The sequence below is a fragment of the Ananas comosus genome, linkage group 22 (assembly GCF_001540865.1).
Source record: "Ananas comosus cultivar F153 linkage group 22, ASM154086v1, whole genome shotgun sequence".
NCBI classification, from domain to species: Eukaryota; Viridiplantae; Streptophyta; class Magnoliopsida; order Poales; family Bromeliaceae; genus Ananas; species Ananas comosus.
The window spans coordinates 2,593,366-2,615,632 of record NC_033642.1 but is presented as its reverse complement, the minus strand read 5'-3'; the positions used below and the strand labels follow the sequence as shown (position 1 = coordinate 2,615,632).

General features: G+C 39.4%; 1 protein-coding gene across 2 annotated transcripts; it reads left to right on the top strand.

Moving 5' to 3' along the window:
• LOC109727277 (decapping nuclease DXO homolog, chloroplastic) lies at positions 7,816–21,361 on the top strand. Of its 2 annotated transcripts, XM_020257332.1 has the most exons (13): positions 7,816–8,304; positions 10,803–11,053; positions 11,532–11,597; positions 11,914–11,992; positions 14,014–14,093; positions 14,232–14,255; positions 14,806–14,930; positions 15,877–16,090; positions 16,215–16,268; positions 18,341–18,387; positions 19,479–19,563; positions 20,137–20,200; positions 20,623–21,361. In XM_020257332.1, the coding sequence occupies exons 1-13, from the start codon at positions 7,887–7,889 to the stop codon at positions 20,739–20,741; spliced, it is 1,626 nt and encodes a 541-aa protein (XP_020112921.1). In that variant the 5' UTR covers positions 7,816–7,886; the 3' UTR covers positions 20,742–21,361. The 2 variants fall into 2 exon arrangements, with proteins under 2 accessions (XP_020112921.1, XP_020112922.1); XM_020257333.1 differs by lacking the exons at positions 19,479–19,563; positions 20,137–20,200; positions 20,623–21,361 and adding an exon at positions 19,103–19,423.

Genomic DNA, 22,267 nt, shown 5'->3' with positions numbered 1-22,267 from the left:
TGGGTCATCTTTGCATCCGCGCGCCGCCACCGCTCCCTATCGGCCGCGCCGCCCTCTGGCGACCTCCGGCGACCTCGCGCGCGCCTCCCCGCCGTCCCCGCACGCCGCCGGCCGCCACCCGAGCTCTCTGCGGCCGTCCCGAGCGCGTGCGGGCCCTGCTTGGACCAGTACGGCCTTCGAGGGCCGCCGCCGCCCACCGTCGGGAGCACCTCCTCCTCCTCGACCTCCGCCGACAGACCGTCGCCTCCCGGAGCTCCTCCGGCCGCCGCCGGACCGCCGCGGAACCCATGAACCCGAGAGCAAGTCTCGGGTTGATCTGTGCCGCCGCGCCACCGGCCGCCTTCCGCCGCCGGGCAGCGCCTGCCCGGGACCCCTCCGACCTTCCACGCTCGTCCCCGGCCGGAGCGCCCACCTTCCGGCAGCTGCCGGCCAACCCTAGCTCTCTCGGATCTGGTAAGCTGAAACTTTAGTTACAGCACTCAGTTTTAGGGTTCCGGTCACCCTTCAGGCGATCCGAAGGCACCCCGGTGAATGTGGAAGTGAGCACGATCATCCTCGTTTCATGCCGAACGTCGTGCTCACCTCCGTTGGGGTCAACGATGCCCTGGTTTGCGAATTTGACGCAATGTAAGCGCTGTGCGCGCTGTTTCGCTGAGGTTCGCGTCGGGTGTGCGTTTGCCACAAGGGTTGGCAGTGCTCCGAAAGGTGAGCACGGCCTCCGGCACATCGAAACCTATCAGTGGGTATCTTGGCTCGGCAGTTTGACCTCTGGTTTGCGTAGTTGGACCGTAAAAGCGCCGAAATCGCATGAAATAATGCGATTTCAGGTATTCAGGAGGGCTTTTATGCATTTTGGTTCGTCGTAGCTGCTGTTGGCAGCAAGTGTTGGTTGAGGATAACCTCTGGACTGATTGTCCAAGGCCCCAGACCCTTGCGAAGATCGGAAATGCATTTCCGGTGCGTTTTTCGGCGAAATCCGCCGACGGAACGCGGGTTCGGTTCGGAATTATTCCGACGGTGCTTCGTGAGCTTTTGTGTAGTCGCTGAGCCTTGTTGGCTGGTCACTTGCGTCATTTCGAGAGTTCGGAAATGACGGGTGAGCGACGGTGGGTTCCGGTGTCGAATTAGACACTTCCGGGAACCCGAATCGAAACGATTATCCGACGATAATTGTTTCGACACGAGGAGTTGTGTTCGCTGCCATGATGCACGATTATTTATGTTTAGTGGCAGCAGGTGACTCGTAGCTCGAGTCGGTATGTTCCGGGACAGTTCGTGGCTCCCGGCGGAGTCCCCGTGCGATTACGGGACTTCCGGCGTATTACGGCGATCGGTTTGGGAAACCGATCTCCATGGGTTTGCTTGTAGGTTGTGGATTTAGTGGTTATTAGCTGTGGGTTAGACACTAACCCGGTGGACCTTCCTTAGGTCCGGTTGACGTCCTTTTGCAGTCAGGAGACAGGCGCAGCATTTGTACAGGTGGGTACTTCGATCCGACGTCGGTACAGTGGTGCACGCTCGGTGATGGTTTCTTACCCTTACTCTTCTGTTGTTACTATCGCATAGTATATTGAGCCTTGCACCCTTGTTTATTCGTTATACACTACTCGTTGTTTGCATGCTTAGTATCCCGAGTAGGAGTAGAGCAGTTCTATCTATATGCGTATCTGTTGACTTAATTGGTTGGTTGTTGCATTCCGTATCTGTTGATCTAGTTGGTTGGTTGTTGCATTCTGTATCTGTTGACCTGGTTGGTCGGTTCTGGTACTTCGTTTCGGTGACCTGATTGGTCGGTTCTCGTACATCGTTCGATGACCCTTGAGGTCGGTATACCCTAAGGGGTGGGATTGTCGGTTAGCACCGACGGATGATTATAGTTTACACAGTTCCACTATTTGGCATATTTGTGACCTAGTCAGTCAGCTTCGTGAGTCCTGTCGTTTGATGACCTATGAGGTCGGTGTACCCTGAGGGGTTGGATTGTCGGCTAGTGGCCGACGGTAATTCGGGATTCTATTGATATACTCTGGTGACCTATTCGTCGGTTCGTCGTGCATATATGTTAGTTGACATTAGTAGTCAGTGCTTGTATACCTTCGGTAGGATGTTGAGTGGTTCCCTCTTAGTTGACCTGAGTAGTCGGTTCTTGTGCTTCTATATAGTTTGATGACCTATTGGTCGGTTTGCCCCGAGGGGCGGTGATTGTCGGCTGGTTGCCGACATTTGGCTATTGATCATATCCGCATTGATCGCCACAGCTCGAGTGCATTTCACGTACACCAGCGGGTTGATCCCCCGCAGGAGGGTGTTCTTTTCCGGAAAAGTGGTCGTACATCCGACCCGTGAGCCCAGCGGTGTTCTCTTTGTGCTAGGGTTACATGCCAGGTGCGAGCAGGTAGTGGCTTTTGCCTGAGGTCCTTAGACCGACACGGCGGTTTAGATTGGGTACTTTTGGACTACTTGTCCGGTTGACGCATATAACTATAGTAGCAGTGGTCACTTGTATATCTTCAGTTCTTTCGTTACATTGTCTTGCTACTATAGTCTTGTTACATGTATACATTCAGTTGTTCATTACAGTAGCGGTAGTTGTACTTTCTTTCATATATATGTCTCTTTCATTCATTATTATTGCTACTGTATTTTCTACTGACCCGTACTGTTGTTTAGCTCTTCCTGATCCGGTGAGTACTCCTCGCCTTCATCGGCTTGCGGTACCCACTGGGAGGGGAGACATGTTTACATGTTCTCACCTCCCCCACTATTTTTCAGGTATTGCAGGCGTTGAGTTTTGGGACGAGACGTGAGGTACGTTCGTAGCGGTCGATAGAGCTTCCGACCCAGGTTATCGGTTTAGTTTTATCCCTACTATTCTGTTGTTATAGCTTAGTCAGTTTATATGGTTCAGTATTTTTATTACTTTGGAATATGTGGACTTTCATGAATGTAATAAAAGGGTTTCTGGATTGGTAAAATAAAAGGTTTTCTACCCCTCGTGGTAGCTTTTATAAAAGATAAAAGTTTTCGCGTATAGAACAGTTTTCAAAAGATTTTTCGTGGACTTTTGTTTAAACATCGAATGCAAACTACGGTGTGAATGGTGAATGTATGAATGTATAGCTATCTGTATATTCATTTAGTTGTGGTTGTATACTGTTTGTACTTTTGTACTTGTGCGACGCCGTACAAATACAGGGGAGACTCTGTCCGTGTGAACAGTGGATTCCCTGTATTTGTGGCGGATTTGGCATACTCTGGGGTCAGGCTTTAAAAAAAAAAAAAAAAAAATTTAAACGCTTTTCCGCTGTGTTTCAAACTAAAAAGGGGACCCCGGGGCGTGACATTCACTAAGGTGCAAATGTGCGAGGATGATGGAGTCTCAATTACTTGGATAGAGATCCCTTTCTTAGGAGCTTCCTCAGCTCCGAGCAGGGAACATCAAGAGAGAGAGAGAGGGGATGAGACGAAATTGGAGGGAAATGCAATTAGTTATCTTCTCTTCTAGTTCGGTTACAACCGAGCTATTTATATCTCTAAATCGAGATTGGATTGCAATTTCATACAAGTATAGGAGTGAATTGTAAATGTGCCAGTTGACTTCAGTTGGCGGGGCCTTTGCTGGGCTTGGTTGGTATTGGATCGGGCTGACAGGGCTAGGAACTACCATTTGGGCCTGGGCTTCCTTGCTAGGGCATATGGGTTCAGATCTTACGAGTTGCGGTTTTAGAGTGTACGTCCGACTTCATTTTTTCTTATACTCTGAAGATTCTTGATTCCCTTTCTATGCCCAGCTCCTTCGTCCTTTCTTTCTTTCCGCTCCTTCTGGATCCTTCCAAAGCCGATGCCCCTATCAGAGACTCAGAAAAGCCTCATGCTCCCGCTGGAGCCTACAGAGAAGCCAAGTACTTTTAACCCTTCTTATTCCTATTCCGTTTCTTTATTCTGTTAGGCAGTGTTTGGTTGTGGGATAAAAGGGGAATAACCCCTTTTATCCCACTATTCTTGCCAAACGCTGTAGCTTTTTTTAGGTTTTGGATATCCTTAGGTTAACGGGTTATCCTAGGATAACCCGTTAACCCTTATTCCTCACAACCTACGGAATAGTTTTGGTAAGGTGATTTATCCCAGGGGCATGCTTGGAAAATTGAGTTGCCCATTTTCATGTTCGCCATTGCTGCTCCCACCTTCTGCCTTCTCCTCGATTGTGCTATCTCTTCTCCTCTCCACCTCCGACCCCACCGGCGTCGCCTACGTCCGGACCACCAATCTCGACGGCGAGTCCAACCTCAAGAGCCGCTACGCCAAGCAAGAGACTCTGGCGCACACCCTCGAGGACGGCTTCGCCGGAGTGATCCGCTGCGAGCGCCCCAACCGCAACATCTACGGATTCCACGCCAATTTGGAGCTCCATGGCGGGCGCCGCGTCTCGCTAGGCCCCTCCAACATCGTCCTCCGTGGCTACGAGCTCAAGAACACCGCGTGGGCAGTCGGCGTGGTCGTCTATGCAAGTAAAGACACTAAGGTCATTCTCAACAGCTCGGGCGCTCCCTCGAAGAGGAGCCGGCTCGAGACCCATATGAATCGAGAGACGCTTTTTCTCTCTGTGTTCTTGCTCGCAATGTGTTTGATAGTATGCACCTTAAACGGGATCTGGCTGGTGGTCCATCGGAATGAATTGGAGCTTATGCAGTTCTTTAGGAAGAGAGATTACTCGGGCGGCAATTACAAATATGTTGTTTTTTCAATTCTCTGTTATTTATTTTTTTCAAACTTATAACTTTGTATAAATGTAATTTGGCTCTATGGTAATTGCATCTAATTGCAAAATGATGCATCGTACAGTGATGGGAGCTTTGGACCATTCGATTTTTGCAATGGTTAGTTGAAAAAAATTTGCATAATTTCATGTTGGGTTGGATTGTTCTTTTGAACAGTATTTTATTATTTATTTTATATATTAGATTATGAAATAGGAACCATATTTTGTAAACACAAGGCAAGGGCAAAGTTGGCATTTTTAAAATTTACCCACCAACTTTTTACATTATTCTCCACTATTCTATAAAACAAACCAAACACAATTTCATCTATTACAAGGAATAACAACTTTACAAACCAAACATATTTTTACCTTTATTCTTAACTATCCCGGAATAGCAAGTATATATAAATTTATACCTATAAAATTTATACCCGAACCAAACGGGGCCTTAGCCTCTTATCTCATTTTTTAACCGCGCTCTATTATGATATAGGTATTACAGGTTTCGATGATCGATTGAAGGTTTCTGGCCAAGTTTGAGAATTTTTTGCGAATTGGCTCAAAAAGGAGCAATTCGGCCATGAAGTTCTAATTGCACGTGCCTACTAGCCATTAGTGAAGAATAGAAATGACTTGTGCTTTACCGAAGTGGATCGGTCACCTTTAATTTCTTGAGAGTAATTCATTTTGATCCTATGCATGTAATTAGATAGTGTATCAAGTAAATGGGTATATATGAGATATATCTTTACTTGAGATAGTTGCTACCACAGTATGTGTGACATTCATGCATTGATACATATATACCTATGTTTGGACTATAAAGACATGATAACTTGACATGTATGATAATGAAATGTAGTGCCATCTAATATAAGTTGAGAACAAAATGGATTGGATCATAACTTGAACAAAATGTTATGGTATATAAATAGGTTGACAATGAAGGTTGAAAACAATGGACCTTATACAAGGTGCATGTGGCGATTCCTACCACTTATTGAAAGGCAAGGGCGCGGGCAACAATTTTGCCGCCTGTGGCTTGGTGAAATCAAGGTAGAAAGTTGTCACGCCCCGAGACCCGCCTATTTGGTCGGATTTAGTCGGATTCGGGCACGCCGTACGTCCTAGGAATCACAATCCGTACAATTCGTGAGGTTCCAATCAGGAACAACAATCACACATAGATTGCATAAGGAAGGTATTAAAAACATAAATGCTAAACTACTACAAGCATTCAGCTCACATGCATTTTACAAAAGCGGTGATTCTGCTACCATGCCAAGGTGCGTGCAATGATTCCGCCACTTGTGGATTGGTAAAGGCATGTGTGACAATTTCACCGTCAATGGTTAAAAGAAAATATATAACAGGAATTGGATCATGAAAATAGTGAACAAAATATAAGTTGAATCATTAAGTGTAGATTTCATTATCCTATTTGTTGAGGCATATAACGGGACATCACAGTTGGTATTAGAGTCAATCACAAAATGAAAGTGTGAGATAAATTTCCCCCGCGGATCAGGTTTGAATGACAAGACTATTGAGACGAAATTTACACCCCGCAGACTGTAGTGGGGTAAGAAATATGGCAATCCAAGAATTTGAAATAGTCTTATATATAAGATATAATAGTGTTAATCTCTAAATCCGGCTTCACTTCTAGAATTGATGACCCTTTAGGAGGGTAGATCTAAAATGTTAAAATAGCTAAAAGAATTTACAATTAGAGTAGTTCTACAATGTCACATGCTATTTAACTTGAATTTTAAAATATTTCTAAAATTGTGCAAAAAGGGAAATGAAGCAGAAAAGAAAAGGCTAAATTACAGAAAACCACCCTGTAAGTACCCTTTTTTTTACTTGCCCTCTTCGACTTTCAAAAACCTACATTTTGTCTCCTTAAAATTTCAAAATATTTTCAGAGAATACGCTGATGTGAGGGGGTACGACATTAATGGAGAGTGCAAAATGACCAAATTATTTTTTACTTCTTCTATAAAAAAATAATTTTTTAATATATTTATATTATTTTAAAGGGTGTTTTCGGTATAAATTATAAGAAATAAACGTAATAGTGATGGAATCTGATGGACGGGGGTAAATATAACAATTTGAAATATTAAAAAAATAAAATATAATTTTTAAAAATTAAGAAAAAAATAAAAAAAAAATATTTAGTAAAAAATTTTATGTAATTTAGTCTTCGAGAAAAACACAAAAGGGAGTAAATTTAGAGACCCAACTCTTTCTTACTTCCGACTAGGGATGTAAAATGGGTCGCCCGGCCCGGCACGAACTCGGGCCGGGCCGCAGCACGGCACGGGTACTGTATTCGTGCCGGGCCGCAGCACGGCACGGATACTGTAGCATCCGGGCCGGACCGGCTCGGCTCGATAGGTTGGGTCGTGCTGGGCCAGCATTTTTCGGCCTGATGGCCCGGCACGGCCTGGCCCGTAATNTAGGCATGGGCCGTGCCGGGCCGGGCATAGGCTGGCGACCCAGCACAGCACAGCCCGCTTGGGCCGTGCCGACCAGGCCAGCACGGCCCAGATGGCTAGACCCCAAGCCCAAGGCAATTTTTGCCTTGTGCTTGGGGTCAAATCTCTCGGGGAGAAGGGCGTGCAGTTGCCCTTCTCCCCAGGAGGCCCCCTCCCAAGGTCTGCCATTGCAGACCTTGGGAGGGGGGATAAGTTGGTCCGATGGACCAAAATCCATTAATTATATATAAAATAATAATTAATAATTTATTTATTTTTTTAGAAAAGTTAAAATATTTATAAATTTAAAAATTTTTAATCACAATATAAATTTAAATAGAAATGCTTAATTAATCATAATTTAAAATCGTATATTTTTTTAAAAAATTTAAAATAAAAATTTTAGACGACCGACCCGAAGCCCGGTACGGCCCGGCCCGGCCCGGACTTTCCGGGCTCAGGGCCGCGCTGGGCTGGATGGTTGGTGCATCCGGCAAACTCCTGGCCCGTTTCGGCCCGGGTAATGTGGGCACATTCCACCACTACTTCCGACGCTACTTCACGCTTCTCCTCATCGACTGATCAAACTCCCGACTGTCTCCTCTTTTCTCCGCTTCCCGTTCCGCGCCTCCCCGCCCCCCATGGATTTCTCCGAGCAAGACGTGGACGTATTCGGCGAAGACTACGGCGACGGTGGAGAGGAGGAGGAGGAGCAGGAGAACAACGACGGAGAGGAGAACGAGGAGCGAGCGAAGGATGGCGACGACGACGACGATGAGGAGAGGAGCCGCTCCGGCGACGGCTCGTCCTCGCCTTCTTCGTCGTCCTCCTCCAGCAGCGGCAGCGGCAGCGGCAGCAGCAGCCGCAGCAGCAGCGACGGCGCCGACGCCGACGAGCACGACTCCGCCGCCAACGGCGTCGGCGGAGGTGGCGCCGCCGCCGACGGCGCCGAGGAGGAGGAGGAGGAGGAGGAGGAGGTTGTCGACGAGAAGGACCTCTTCGGCTCCGACAACGAGGAGTACACGAAAACGCCCTCTCGTAGCCTGTTCTTGGTCCCCGGTAAGGATCACGAAATCGACGCATCGATGAGATCCTTTTCGTTATGTTTCTTTATAGATCCGGATTTACCTGTTCCCTTCCCGACTGGTTACTATGATCTGTTTTTACTCATGATACTGGGTAACTGTACTTTGCTTCAGATTCTGAAAATTATGTGTAATCTAGTTTGCGATAAGGACAACAATGATTTTGAAAATTCGCTGTTGTTCTTTAGGCAATACGTGACTTATTCACGGTGTACAAGCTATACTATTTTTGTAACATGTTACACAATTCTCGTAAATTTGAATTAGCATTAGGTCTGCATCCTCAGTTTCTAGTAACTCCCTACCCCTCAGTTTCTAGTAACTCCCTACCAGACCTAATGAAAAGGGGTGATTTTGAGACAAATTCAGGGAAATTGTTTTAGAGAGACAGGAATATTTGGGTTTGGAGTGAGAGGACGGAATAGTCTCACAAGCAGAATAGTGCGAGCCCTCTTGTAATTCCCCTTGTGATCGTCAATTGCATCTCTTAGTTCAAATGGAATGTCGTTGAACCTAGCTTCTCTTCAAGGAATTCAACAGTAGTTAATAGTTTAAAGTAAGTAAATAAGATGCGAGTGAGCTTTCTTCCACCAATATATTGACATGCTGCATTGAAATTGTGTGTCATGGCAGTCATGTAGGCATTTTGCTAGTTTGTCTAACAGTTGACGAAGAAGAATATAATGAAGCTCTTGAATTAGTTTGGAGTTTCGAATGCTCACCGTCAGTTAGGACTAAATTGAAACTTGTCAAGTAATTTAGGGACTAGTAATAATCTGTTAATGTTAATGTTAATGCTTATTTGGAACTAATTTTATCTTCCTCAGTAGTGGGACCATTAAGATCTTAACTTCGAGAGTCAAGAAAGTAATGATTAACTTGGGCGGTCTTACCTGCGTATTTTGACTTCTTTACACTAATGCATAAACAAATTGTTATTCCGGCAAGATGTGCTTTATTCGAGATCATTGTAGGTTTGCTCTCATGTTTCTTTTGGGTTAGAGGTTTCCAACCTTCATTTCTTTATAAGTAGGATGCGGATGCAACATGACCTGCATGTCAAAGATGCTGATGCTATTTTTTCATCATGTATATATCTTTCAATCATATGACCATAATCGCCTAACAATTTGAGGCAACATCACAACATTGTTTATCTCTAAATGAGTCACCTACTGAAAATTCTGATTGTCAGCTAACCGTAGAGTCCTTGCATCCTCTATTAAGTCATGCAAGCAAGCAATCTGATATGGCATTTTCAGTTTTTCGTGCTTTAAATGGAGCCTTTCTAACCATCTTGGTGAGATGAAGCTTCCCATGCTAATGATCATGGCTTGGCCCCAAAAATGGGTGATATGTTGAGGATACTTCACCTAACTCATTTATCTATCAGGAAATAATTGCTTTATATTGCTTCATATATTCTATCTTGGATACTCGTCTGTTTTTCATCCCCAGGTTTTATGATAATTAAATTTCATCATGAATAGAATTCTCAATGGATAAATAGAAAGATGGTCCTTTGGTTTTTCTTCTTTCCTTTTCCTATTTGAAGCAAACTGATAGTAGGTGCTAGGTGTTTGGAACCTATATTGCCCTTGCTCTTGTTATTGACACGGGCCTAGGAGATGTTGGGTTTATTAGTTTGTTTGGTACTAAAGCTATCTACTTGAGCTCTTCCATGGGAGCTTGCTTACATGATTCAAACTAATACTGAGTTTGTTCTAGCCTTAGGCAAGTTTTGGCAATATCAATTCCTAGGATAAAGGGCTAAGTTATTTTTGACTTGAGGTCCGAACCCTGCAATGTAGTGAACTGATTTCAGTTGGCCTCTTTTACTTCTTTCATGCTACAAGGGGATAGAATTGGTATACTCTTGATCAGTGTTGGAACCTACCTTGCATCATGGGGCTCTCCACATATACTCGGTGGAGTGAACAATTAAAATTCATCTTCTCTTTTATTTAGTGCCACTAAGTGATATTTCTTTCTTCCACTATTGGAGTTTGATGTTTACGAAGGCATGACCATATTTGATTATTCTAGAATGTCTGACCAACTAACATGTTGAAGTGTTATTACTATTCGAGTAAATGTAGCTCTCTCTCTTTCTACTATTATCACACCGCGATTGTTTATGAAGGCAATTCCTTGTATAGTTATTCTAGAATGCCTGAGTAACTAATGCTTTGTTATGTCTTTACTATTTCAAGTAATATAGTTCTGCTGAAGTGAACAAATGTTACAACATCCTAGGTAATAGCATCGTTAAAGGAGTTTAGGTTTGTTAGCCAATATATTTTTAAGTGTGCAACATTTTTGACTTATTGATTATAGTTATGAATTTGCTTTGATGTTCGTCTGTTACTTTGTTAGCCATTTTCTTTTCAATTTTTAAACTAATTTTTAATCGCTTAAGCATTAGAACCTTCTCCTTTACATTCCTTTTGAATGACGTTCCTTTTGGTGCAGTACTGCCCCCTATTCGCAATACTAACAATCATGCTAGAGGCACCTTTGGACGTGGTAGATGGCAGCCTGGATATTCCAATGATAGGGGTCCACCTCTTCTTCCACGGCCAGGATATCCACCACGACAAAACTTTGGTTTTGGTTCAAGATTTCCACATGCGAATGGTCGTAATGATGAACGCTTTGTTTCTGAAATGAAGCTTAACAAGAGTGAGGAAACTTTGTCTAGGAAGCCCATCGCATTTCAAGAGGTACTTTTGTTTTTTTTTATATTTAGATATACTTGGGAAAACTTCAATTTGCCCCCCTATGGTTTAGCACGTTTTCAATTTGGTACCCTGTGGTTTGAAGTGTCTTACTTTGCTATCTTGTGGTTTTACTTTTATCTCGTCGTTACAACCTGCCATTAAGTTGGGTACTAAATTGATAAAATTTATAAACCATATGGTAGTAAATTAATATATTTTACAAACTATAAAAATAGTAAATTGTAACATTTTACTAACCTATATTGTCATGTAGCCATCTCGTGGTTTGTATAATATATCAATTTAGTACCCTTGGCAGGTCTTAACAACGAGATAAAAGTAAAACGACAAGGTAGCAAAATGAGACACTTCGAACCACAGGGCACCAAACTGAAAATACGCTAAATCACAGGGGGTCCAATAAAGTTTTCCCTATATATTTTGACATAAATGATGTTTCACTGACTCATGATTTTTACAGCCTTGTGAGATTGGGTGCTATAGCCGTGTTGAGGGCGGAGATGTCTGTTTTGATGATAGAAGCCTGGTAAGAGCTTTGAATTTCTTTTGCTTCCATTTTTCTCTACTCTTTTAGTAGTTCTCTGCCAATCCCTTTGTCAAATATCTTATTTTATCTTTGAGCTTTTGTAACTAATTGTGTATTATGTTATCTATTAGATGGTTGCATGTTATTCATTTGTGCTGATTATATTTCTGTGCTGCTTACTTTTCAAGATTTCGTTCTCATTTTGATGGCTTCTTTTTGCTCTGTTTGATGTATACTTGTCCTCAGATTGTATTATATTGCTTCTGCAGAAAGTCTAAATGCTTTCTTTTCAGTCTGATTTTCTTTATCTTTTCAGAGGCTTTTCAAACGTGTTATTTGTGAGGAGGTTGGTGCAGATTTAAACAAAGGGTTTGAATCCTTTATCGAGAAAAAAGGTAACTGTGAAAAGTTAGGAACCTTCATGTCTTATTACTTAATCGCTTTCGTTGTGGCATTTATTAGTTTGTGACAGCTTCTAAACAATTGATATAGTTCATAAAATTTCCGCACCTGTATCATCCACTGTTTCTTTTCTGACTTTAAGTGGAATGTTTGAATTAAGCATTTTAAAGAAGTAAGAATATGTTGTTGCAAAAACCACTGTAAGTAGATATAAAATAGGATAGAATTTGGTGTAAACTTGTTGTTCCTAAGATTTCTGGTTGCCATGCCACAATCATCCTAAAGTCATATTCAAGTCTGCATATTACTATTGATGTAAATACCCAAGGATTTAAGTGTCTATCAACATGGCTGAGTGCGTCATGCATTACAACGCGGGCAAGATATTGGCAGGATACAATGTCCATGCCCATAGCACAGCTCAAAACCCTTTATTTGTAATTAGCAAGTAGTTACATAAATAAGATGCAAAAGATTTGATAAAGATATCTAAGAAGCACTTGGAATATATCAATTTCACAAAAAATAAATATTTCATGCCATAGTGTGTTGGCACATAGGTATTATGCAAATGACTCGGATTAGCACAGCACGCCATGGCACGCACATAGTGTGCCGATAGATGCTCAGCACGACCCTATGCCACTTCACTTAAATCCTTATAAATGCCCTTCTAGAATATCCTCCTTTGCATCTGCTATTGGAAAGATGCAAATCATTTGTATCTGTAATAGAACATGCCGTTTCCGTGAACAATGAACTTAAAGATCTCATTGGGATTGCTAGATCATAACTTTTTGGCACATCTAGCTGCCCCCAATTGATTTTGACATGATGCTTTGTAAATATCCTTTTTTGGCATGCCATTTTTCCTATTAGCTCAAGTCTAATCTAATATTAACTGAAGGGAACACTGGGTTTGCTTGGAAAAAATTAGGTAAAATTTATAGATTTTTAAACTGGTTAATAATACTTCAATGAACTTGTTAACTTTGAAAATAATTTTCCAATTAGTTGCTCTCCACATTTTATTTATATATATAGGGGTTATACAACATACATTCCATACTCTCCGCTACAAGGGATTGGTCTCGTACTACAATGGATTTGTCTCTTGGACTTGCTGGTCCTTGTTGTAGTCCCAAAGATTTAGTTGGCAGTAGTTGACCTTTTGAAATAAATGATTTGGAATGCATACCATTTTCCTTGACACAAATTGTACTTGTTGATCCTTGTTGTAGTGCCAAACATTTTGGCATACTTCCTATGGAGCTTTGCTGGGCTACTAATGCTAGTAAGAGGCTTAGTTTGCTACTGATTTATTTTCGATGATAGAGCTTGCAGATCGACGATCGGCACCGTTGAACATGATCTTGACCATTTAAACTAGTTAGAAACCCAATTTCATGCTTTTTCGATGTTGATCTTTTATGCATCAAGTAGGGTATAAAAATGAATGCCTGGAAATGAATATTTTTCATAAATTGATGGGACAATTTTCGTATTCAAGATCTATAGTCTAGATTTTGTTTTAAATAGCTTAAAGAATTCTCTAATAAAAATTCAGCTGATTTATACTCTTTTATACCGTTAAATGAGCAAACGCATCATAATGACTACTAAAATTACAAATTTTGTGACCCTTTGGTCGTTCGGTTAGTGATATCAAGAAAACATGAAATTTGGTTTCTAGATAGTTTAAATGGTCTACATCATGTTTAACGGATCACCGATTTGGAAGCTCTATCATTGAAAACAAATCGGTAGTAAACCGAGCCGTTTACTATCAATAGTAGCCCCAGCAAAACTCCTCCCGACGTATTGTTTGTATGTATTATGTCATACATCTTTATATTCGTTTTTTTTACTCCTCCAAGAATAGCTTTTAGCTGTTGAATCAGCTGCTTGCTTGTTATGTGATCGTGAACAATTTGTGTCAATAAATTATCAACTGTGTTCCTGATGAACTTTTTTGCAAGACTTACTGCTGGAAAGTCAATATTTTTCTTATCAGATTTGGGCTCTGAAGGATTTGGTGATCTTCTTGCTTGCATAAGAAACACAAACATACCTCTTCAAAACATACATTTTGTGGTAATGGTCCATCCTCTTCTTATAATCTAAAATTTGTTGTTGGTAGTTGTAGTCTGCTTAATACTTGTAGCATTAGTAGCATTAGTCAATTCGGTTCTTAATTATATGGAGTTTTTTTTTTTTTTTTTTTCCTGGCAGACCTATCGTAACAACCTCAACAAGGTACATTCCTACATTTTCCATTGTTTATTTTGAAAAAGTTGAATATCTCATATTAAAACCATTTAAATTGGGAATTATCTGTTAGACACCTAAGTATTTAGATTTGTAGTTCTTGAGTTCTTTTGTGCAATAAATTCAAACTTTTAGGGCTGCAAATGGCACTCGAGCATGGGACGACAGCTTAGATTTGGCTAGGATGAGGATGAGCTATTGATTTACAGCAAAGCCGAGTCCAAGCTTGAAACTATACAAAACTCATATAGCAGAATATAAATGGAATATAAGGATTCTAGGTGGGCCTCACTTCGCCTGATATGCTTAGTTCGGTTGTAGTGGAAGAGCTTGGACATAGTGTTTACATCTTTGGTCAAACTTGAACAGTCCTTGGGTTTCAATTAATTTCAGTTCTTCCTATTTGCGTCCATTGGTCAATTTTTTTTTTAATTGTATGCTTTAGTAGAACCTTCTTTTTTCTTCTTATCCTTTTCTTTTTAACTATTTGGGCATGCATTTGGAAGGAAAAGATAACTTAACCATGTTGTATCATCAGATATTAGCCACTGCATACATTAGAAATGAGCCATGGAAAATGGGTGTTCACAAAAGAAATGGTGTTGTTTATCTTGATGTGCATAAACTCCCTGAGAGACCACAAAGTGAAGCAGATCGTCGGAGGTAGTTTCACTTCCTGTACTTACTGCTCTGTCCAGCTTTTTACGAATGTGTTAAATGCTGCATCATATGCAAACATCACATGCAATTGCTGCAGTTTGCTGATAGTTTGCGTTTATAGATACTTCTGGGAGCATACGGAGGAATATGCTGACTATTAAGCTGAAATACAACGTTTTCCTGTTCTTAGGCTGCTATTAGTTTCTCTTATCTAGTATTTTTGATTTGAGACTACTCTCTACTTAGATGTTGACTCATTTAAAGAACTTCTGCTTCCGTGGTTTCATTAAGCCTGATGCTTCCTCCAAATAATAATAATAATAATTCAATTGATGGATGGTTCCTGTGCTTTGGACAAATTGTGACTTGGTCCTTAACTATCCATTTAAACATTTTGTCCTCTGAACTTCTCCGGACATTGCAATTGCATCCCTGGTGAGCCCAAATACCTAATGTCCATTAAATCATGTGCCCAACATGTTGATTCCATCGGTCCGGCTTGGTTTTTCTGGAAGTGATTATTTGTAACAACTAACAAGTAATCATAAGATACCATCTTTTTAAGTTCTTATTGGAAGCTGATTATCAGGGACTAACTTTACGCACATTCTTCAAGATGCGGTCAGCTGTGATTTGATATCCACCTGTATTTTATGATGGTACTGGTACTTGGCTTATGGTCAAAACATCATACTAGCGATTCTGCTTATCTTCTTTATTATTAATTTTTTTCTTTGCTAGCTTGTTTCCTAGAAATCGCATCATAGAAGGTTGTATGTGGCACTTAGTTATAATTTTTTCTGGTTTCCTTCTCATGTAAGTATCAAAAAATATTTTCATAAAATATGATGCAAAATTAAACACGATTACATTATTCGCTGAAAATGAATGATCCTCATTAAAACAGAGTAGATTGCTAAAGTTGACTTTTTGTTAATCTATTTTTCAGATGTTATTGGGGCTATGCTTTTGAAAACCTAGCCACAGAGAACTCCAGAGATATCGACGAAGAAGGAAAGGGTATTGATGCAAATGTAGAGTACTGTTCTGTAATTAAAACTAAGTTAGGTGCACATCGAATTATTATGGGTGCTGAGATGGACTGCTGTGATTCAACTGATGATGGGAGGAGATTCTATGTAGAGTTGAAGACAAGCAGAGAGGTTTTTTCTATTTATATCCTAAAATTGCTAGTTTGTGTTTTGATTCAATATATCTCCTAATATGGGATCTCATGTATTTTATTTATCCATTTTCTTTTTTTTTTTTTTCTCTCATCCATCACAGTTGGAGTATCATACAGAGGAAAGATATGAGAGAGAAAAACTTCTAAAATTCTGGGTAAGGTTTTTTTCTTCCTAGTTGTACAATACATTGATGCATATTGAACTCCTAGATGGAGGATTTCAGCTTAACTTGTATTCTTTAACTTTTCCCATTTTTCTTTTAGCCTTTTTTTATATATATTTTTTAGAATATTGACCATTATACTTTCTGCTGTATTTCTTGTATAATTGTTGTGAAGAGTGCACAAGTGCTTTACCTGTAATAGACAATGCACTGGGTTGTATACATGAAATTCTGCAACAATTTGATGTCCACGCATATTATTTTGTCTCAGTTATGTCTTGGCAACAAATTATGTTAGGACTCCTAAACCATCTTAAATGATTCTTCTAATTATAATTTCATTAGCATTGCCTCCACCTTTCAGGTGTTCAATTATATTATATTGAGAGTTGCTAAAGCAACATTTGAGTGCTGTACAAAAAAATAACCAGTGAATGGACTGCTAGATAGAAGTGGAAATATATGATGCAGCAGTTCATGCCACCTTATATTTACTTTTTATTGTCTTTTTCTAACCACCACTATTCCATCCCAAACTTTTATGCAATTTTTTCCACTTTCCAAAAAGTTTCTTTTTTCAGCATTTCTCTTAGCTGTTTGCCTGCTAATTCTTCGGGTATTAACATAATGGTATCTGGGTAATTCTTCCTATGGTCTGATCATTTGATACGTGAGGGCTAAATACACTCTTTAATAATATTTAGTTAAAAGTGACAAACATAAGGGAGAAAATGTTACTTCATGGTTTACAGGTGTTTCATCAATACTCGGGAATGTCTATCCTTCAAAATTTTAAACACGTATCAAGCATGTCATTATAGTTTTATTACCATCCATCATTATTATTTAGCTTTTCACCATTCTGGGATTTTTCTAGTTGAAACCTAGGATACACAGGTTTGCATCTGACTTGCATCGGTAGTAGGACGCACAACGGATTCACGACGATACGTGTCCATTGTGCGTATGACGATTATAAAAAAAACAAAAGAAAGAAAGATGCGGAGAGGACTTATCGAGTTGTCATGACATTTAGTACGAAATATTTGTTTGCACCTGGTGTATATCATCTATAACAAGATTTAATGTCATGACATGGGATTGTGCCAAAAACTTGCTGATATGGTATGACACAGTGCGTGTTATACAGTGCCGATACATGCCAGTCACAAAAAATACCCGTGTGCTGGCACGCATTGGCATGAAATATTTATTTCCTTTGACACTAATATATACTAATTGATTATAGTACATCTTTATTAAATTTTTTTGCACTTTATTGTGGTAACTAGTTGCTAATTACAAAAAAAAAAAGGTTTTGAGCCATGCCATAGGCATAGCGGTCGTATTGTGCTGATATCTTGTTGGCACGGTACAACATAGTGGACACGAGCCATGCTGATGGACACTTAAATCCTTGATCTATAATACACCTCAATTAATTTAATTAACCCTTTAGAATTAAAATGTAATTTAAAATATATTATCTATTAATCTATAATATTTAAGACATGTATAGAAGTAATGATTTTGGAAAATCTAATATTTAGTTGTTAAGTAGTTTCAAGAATCAACAATATAAGTGGTACTATTTGTTTTTTCCAAAGCACATAGTTCTTCCAGTATGCATTTTCTGACTCAAAATAACATAAACTCTTTTTAGTCACAAGAAAATGGGTACTGGACAAATTCCAACGTATAAGCACTTTTATTTGTAATAATATGTATTTAACAAACTTAAACACAAATTTAAGGTGTCTGAAAACAAGGTGATCAAAAGAAGAGGCGCTTAATATCTGCAGTTGTTCCCCATTTTTCGTTGTGTAAATGTTGAAATTCAACAGTAATAGTTTTGTCTTACCTATTAATATGAGAAATAATTGCATATTGATTCAGAGGCTATATTATTTATACTGTATAATGATCCATCTGCATTTGCGGTCTATGATTTTTAGTAGTTTGTTTGTCTTTTCAATGTTGCAAGACTTTCCCTTCTTCAATATCCAGTTATTCTTATTAATTGGCAGCATATGTTTAGTTACATCTTAATTTTATTTTTCCAGATCCAATCATTCCTTGCTGGCGTCCCTTACATTGTCATTGGATTTAGGTAAGCCTGTTTCTTAACCATGTTCATTCATACTTCTTCTGTTGCCATTTTTACTACATATTGTTATGCTAATTGCCAAGCTTTTGTTTTCCTCTATTATATCCCAAACGAAGATAAACTAGCATCGATTACTTTGTCCTAGGAAATTAACTTAAGAAACAAACGGTTGAGACCTCCCTTATTAGTCTGTGATGCAGGATTGCAAGTCCGTGCTAGAAAAAAGCGTGAATTGTTTTCTAGCTAATTTATTTTGATTACTTTGTCCTAGGAGATTAACTTAAGAAACAAATGGTTGAGACCTCCCTTATTAGTCTGTGATGCAGAATTGTGCTAGAAATAAGCGTGAATTGTTTTCTCACAAGTGGGGTACTCAGCCCATTTTTTGTTGGGCACAATATAAAAGCCTAGTAGGGTGTTTGAGAATTTTTGGTGGTTATCCGCCAACTTCGAGCTTTTCCTGTAACAGTTGTTAAATAAATATTCAACTACATCTCTGTGTTGTGAAGGCCTCAAAATTAAATTTTGACCATATTTTAGGGTAATCATCTAGCTGATATCAAGCTTTTAGGTAGTGGTGCCCAATTCATTGCCAATCTCTTGCTTCATTTAACACGAAGTTGGTTTTCCTGTTGTTTGTAGTGCTTACGTACTTTTGTTTTGATTCGCTAATGTGTGATGGAACCATACCTTACTAATAACTGCTTTTCCTTTTTAGTGTTGATAGATTGTTTAGGAGATTGTGTTAAATTTGTCACGGAAGAGAGGCTGATGCTGCATTTTGGGACTTTTACTAGCTAAGTTCTGTATCTTTTACGTTGTCCATCAGGATATTTCCTAGCCACATTGTCTAAGTCTATCACTTGATTCACTTCTAATACTGCATTGTCATCGAAAGAATTCATGTTTGTTCAATTGTTCTCATTTACTGTCCAAATCGTAGTATCTTCTGATGTTCGTTTTCTGCTTATGGTCAACTGTGTCCATGATATGGACCAGTGGTTTATCTGATACATAATGACACTACCTGCTATTCCAAACTTAATTTACAGATTTTGTTATTGCTGTATGCTAAAAGTTGGTTCCTGATGCAGGAATGATGCCGGCGTACTTGTGCGCACTGAGAGGCTAAGAACTAAAGATATAACACAAAGAGTGAAGATGAAAAACTATTGGCAGGTTTGCATATGTTTTGTTGTTTGTCCTTCTAGACTTGGCTATCTTCGAGAGCAGTAGATACAGTTGTATGATGAATTGGCATTATTATTAATATGGTATATTACATCTTCGCGTTTGTTCTCAGAAAAAGTCTTGGATTATGGAAAATAAAACAAAAACAGTAATTGTTAATCATTGTTATGCTGAAATCATCAGAAAGGTTGTGATTACATGCTTCATTATGGTTGCAGTGTGTAATCGACTTTATGCTTTGATGATGATCATGTACGAACTAAATATTTTGATGGACAACATTAAAATTGATTTTGACTTCCATGTCCTATTCATTCATGTAGCAGTTTTTTCTTTGGCTTTTCTTTTTTTGGTTCTTTAAATGATCAAAGGGTTATGTGAAGTACAAATCAACCGTGGCATGAATAACTAGATATACATTTCTAATTAGACAAGCTAGAAGAGTTGAATTAACCTGGATAAGAGTACGCAGGATTACAGACGTAACAACAGGTCTCTATTCAATCCAACATGAGAGCATTTAATTTCTTGGGAAGTAACAGACTTCTTTTTTCACTGCAGGGGGGCGTGTGCCTGGCTTTCGCTGATGAGGTCCTCTGTTGGTTGTATGGGACTGTCAAAGAAAGTAAGCATTCTTTAATCATTCCTTCATATCAACATGAAAATGTCAGATACCCTTGAACATTCACTTAGTTGCACATAGTCACCCAAGCTATAAAATGCTATTCTGAACAGAATAAACACTGTAATTATGTCAATCAAACACCTAGCTCGAAATACTTTTAGTTTTCTTAATAATCTTTAGTCACAAATACCCCTAAAGTTTAGGGTTTACGGGTATTTTGAGTTTTTGGTTTTCATATAACTAAAGGCTATCAGGGATGACAATTGCGAAGTTCATATTGTTTATTTTAACTGTTTAAATTACAGGTTACTATGTGCCAGTGAGCGCATGTTCAGCAGAATCTGGCGATACTTTTTTCCTTATTTCGTATGTCCGTCAAGCAAGGAATAATTAGTTACTAATTGCAAATGATGCATGTGCAGATGAAGACTATATACTGCAGTTTGTTCACCCCTTCCAGCGATTGGAGCTTCTCCGAGCCCAGTCTTGTCCAGATGCCATCACTCACCACATGGAGCAACTCTCTAATACCATGCCCTAAGCATTTATATGTCACTCATGGATTGGTGTTTTGTCTTCAAGTATGCAACAAATGCAAGCTCAATCGGAATAGGGTTGCTCAAGCTGACAAACAGAGTTTAACTGTGTAATTTATGAAGTAGAATAGGCTACATGTCAAGATTGTTCCTTCTCCTTGTCTTTTTTTTTTTTTTTCTTTTTCTTTTTTTTTCCTTTTTTCTATTTTGGTTGACACTGGAGAAGCACCTCAAAATCTTGCTGGACAACAGATATAAATCTGTGTTCATGGTAGGACAGAGAATCTCTTAAGGAGCTCCTTATAGTGGAATTTTTGAGGTTGGATAACCACATTGTATAAGTACTCTTAATCCTTACCCTTGTTCAAGTTATACTGTTCCAAAATTTTCTATTATTTTTATAATAATTGGTTTCCATACCCCTCATAAATTCTTCTATGAGATGCTTCCTCTAAAATTCTTGTCCATCATGATAGGTTCCATGAGTAGTAGTACTCTTTGCTGAAAGTTCAAACACGAAATTTTGTGAGGTGCGGGATTTAGTATCTCGTTTGTGTAAAAGTATGTCTCTTTACTGGAGCAACTTTTTGCTGCTGCTATAAATATGCCTGTGTAATTTGGTGAAGTCAGTGATCACAGCTTTCTTGAGCAGTGTTTTGCTTTGCTGCATTGATTTGTGGACTTGATCATGGAAGGAGATAAAATGCTAGTAGGCATTCCTAATGATAACTTGTTCATGAACTTTTACTACTGCATTTCTTTGTTTGTGGAGAAAGCATTTCTTTTAGGGGTTGTTTATTTCACCAGTTTATAACATTTAAGAGTGTACTTATTTTTTAAAAGAGCGGCGTTACATGTACACCCCAAAAAAAGATGGAATCTTCCACTGCTTTATCCAAGGGTGAACTTTTGGTTCTCGTCTTGTCAAATATTTTTTTCTTTTAATGTTAAAAATTTTTAAAGAACCACGTAAACTCTAAAAAAGAAGAGGTGTAAATTATACAACCCTAATGTCCTAATCTTTTCCTATCTGAATTGAAAAATTTATTATGAACGTTCCTACCGTTTGTTTTTGGAGGTTATTAAGGATTTGTATATATTTAATGGATTACTAATAGTTCCAATCAGCTATGGAAGTTCAAAACTTTCTAACCCATGGTAATGTGAAACCTACTAGTTGGAAATATACAATGATTTTACAATTTCACCAAGATCTATTAAAACTTGTCAACTTGAATTGCATGGTGATGATTTGAATATTTTGAACAGAATATTCGGAGGCAAGAAATGAAGAGTTTGTTAGTTTTTGGGCTCCATTTGGCATCCGGGATTGAATAGCAGAGAGGGATAAGGGGATGGATGTGGTAAAAGGCAATGGCCAATCTTATCCAATGTAACTTCTCATGTAGGATATGATAATGTTATCTTAGCAAATTTCCTTTCTTTTTCTCCATGTTTTTGAAAATTGCTTTTAGCAATGACATATTTTAATAGAGCATTTGATAAATAGAAATATCTACATCTTCTATTG

Excerpts from the sequence above, each read along its gene's own strand:
- LOC109727277 (XM_020257332.1), top strand. The coding sequence starts at position 7,887 with ATGGATTTCTCCGAGCAAGACGTGGACGTATTCGGCGAAGACTACGGC. Across the intron at positions 11,993-14,013 it reads ATCCTTTATCGAGAAAAAAG|ATTTGGGCTCTGAAGGATTT; the intron begins GTAACTGTGAAA and ends TTTTCTTATCAG. Across the intron at positions 16,269-18,340 it reads AAAAACTTCTAAAATTCTGG|ATCCAATCATTCCTTGCTGG; the intron begins GTAAGGTTTTTT and ends TTATTTTTCCAG.